The sequence below is a fragment of the Lipotes vexillifer genome, unplaced genomic scaffold (assembly GCF_000442215.2).
Source record: "Lipotes vexillifer unplaced genomic scaffold, Lipotes_vexillifer_v1.1 scaffold109, whole genome shotgun sequence".
In the NCBI taxonomy this organism is placed as follows: domain Eukaryota; kingdom Metazoa; phylum Chordata; class Mammalia; order Artiodactyla; family Lipotidae; genus Lipotes; species Lipotes vexillifer.
The window spans coordinates 2335358-2336658 of NW_006790015.1; the positions used below are offsets into that span (position 1 = coordinate 2335358).

At 44.6% G+C, this 1301-nt stretch overlaps 1 protein-coding gene across 1 annotated transcript in view; it reads left to right on the top strand.

The window, feature by feature from the left end:
* The first annotated feature begins 349 nt into the window (after positions 1–349).
* Positions 350–1301, top strand: part of CFAP107 (cilia and flagella associated protein 107) — a 10377-nt gene continuing 9425 nt past the window's right edge. Inside the window, exon 1 of the mRNA XM_007463181.1 lies at positions 350–673. Within this exon, the coding sequence (XP_007463243.1) occupies positions 560–673 (114 nt within the window). The 5' untranslated portion in view covers positions 350–559. The remainder of the gene's footprint in view (positions 674–1301) is intronic.

A 1301-nucleotide genomic window follows, 5' to 3' on the forward strand; every position in this document is an offset into this window, starting at 1 on the left:
ATAAAATGGGTACAATCATTGGCACCTGCTTCATAGGGCTGCTTTGAGGATTAAACAAGTGAGTACATGTAAAAGTCTCAGTATGGGCCTAGCACATCAGCACTCACTAAGTAGTAGAATGTGATCATCTCAACTCATTCTAGTTGTAAAAATGCAGCAAAGATGATGCCTTTTATCAGGTGGTGACATAGAAACCAGGTCCTTCTGCCTCCTGCTTTTGTGGTGATTGTTGTTGGTTTGATTTGCTTATGTGGTGTCAATTTTGCTCCTGAAGAATCAGCTGCCCCCTTAAGGAGAGTATTTATACTCAGAGTCTATCACCGTGGAGACAGTCAACAGTCGGGAATCCAAGATCACATCACCTCTCCCTGGAGGCTGAAAGTGGACTCTCAGGGCCCTTTTATTCTGTGAAGTTAGTAGAGTTTCATCTACTACCACTCCTTTTGACTGCTGAAAAGAAAAAAAAAAAGGCATCCCAAACTCAGCAACTTCACAACATCTCCCACCACCGAAACCTTAAACTGTGTTAAGTCAAAGAAGCTTGGGGCAAACCCTTACCATGCAGTTTCTTACTGCAGTAAGTCCACAGTCATTCTCCACTCCGAGCTGGAAGACTGAGGCCAAGTATTCAACCAGAGTGCTCACTGGAAACTGGTTGGAGGAGAGGAAGAAGGTAAGAAAAGAGAAAGTAGACAGAGGGCTCAGAGGGAGACCCGGCAGGGAGAGGGACTAGCTAGGGCATTATTATTTTCAAAGGGCCATAGGCGACTTCATCTTAAGAAGGCGGCACTGTGCTACACATAGAGGAGTTACGTTCAAGCAATCATCAAGGTCCCTATTACATCTTGAAAACATCATAGCACAGGTGTCAATATGGTTGTGCCTTGCAGTTCTATATTCAGTGGAGTGTTTCTAGGCATCCAATGTCCCCTGTCCCTAATTCCACTGCACCTTGATTTGAAGAATGTCTGCTCTCCCTGGGCTTGCCCTTCCCAGAATGTGTTACCTGCCAAGGCAGGCTTGACACTCCTTGTGTTGATGTCCAGGGATGAACTGCTGTTCTCTGGCACCTGTTATGCAACCTTGCCCTGCCTGTGCATTTCAGCTTTCACTTTCAAAACAGAACAAATGGGCTTTTGGTGTTCCCATGTACCTTAAAGGTCATCACAAAATACTTTGCCTGAATTGACCTACTTAAAATAGAATATCTTCATTCGTGGCAATCAAGACTGACCCACTTAAATTTCTACAGAGATGTCTAGACATCCTCACGTCTTCTTGGAAAACAGGCAAGGGAAAGA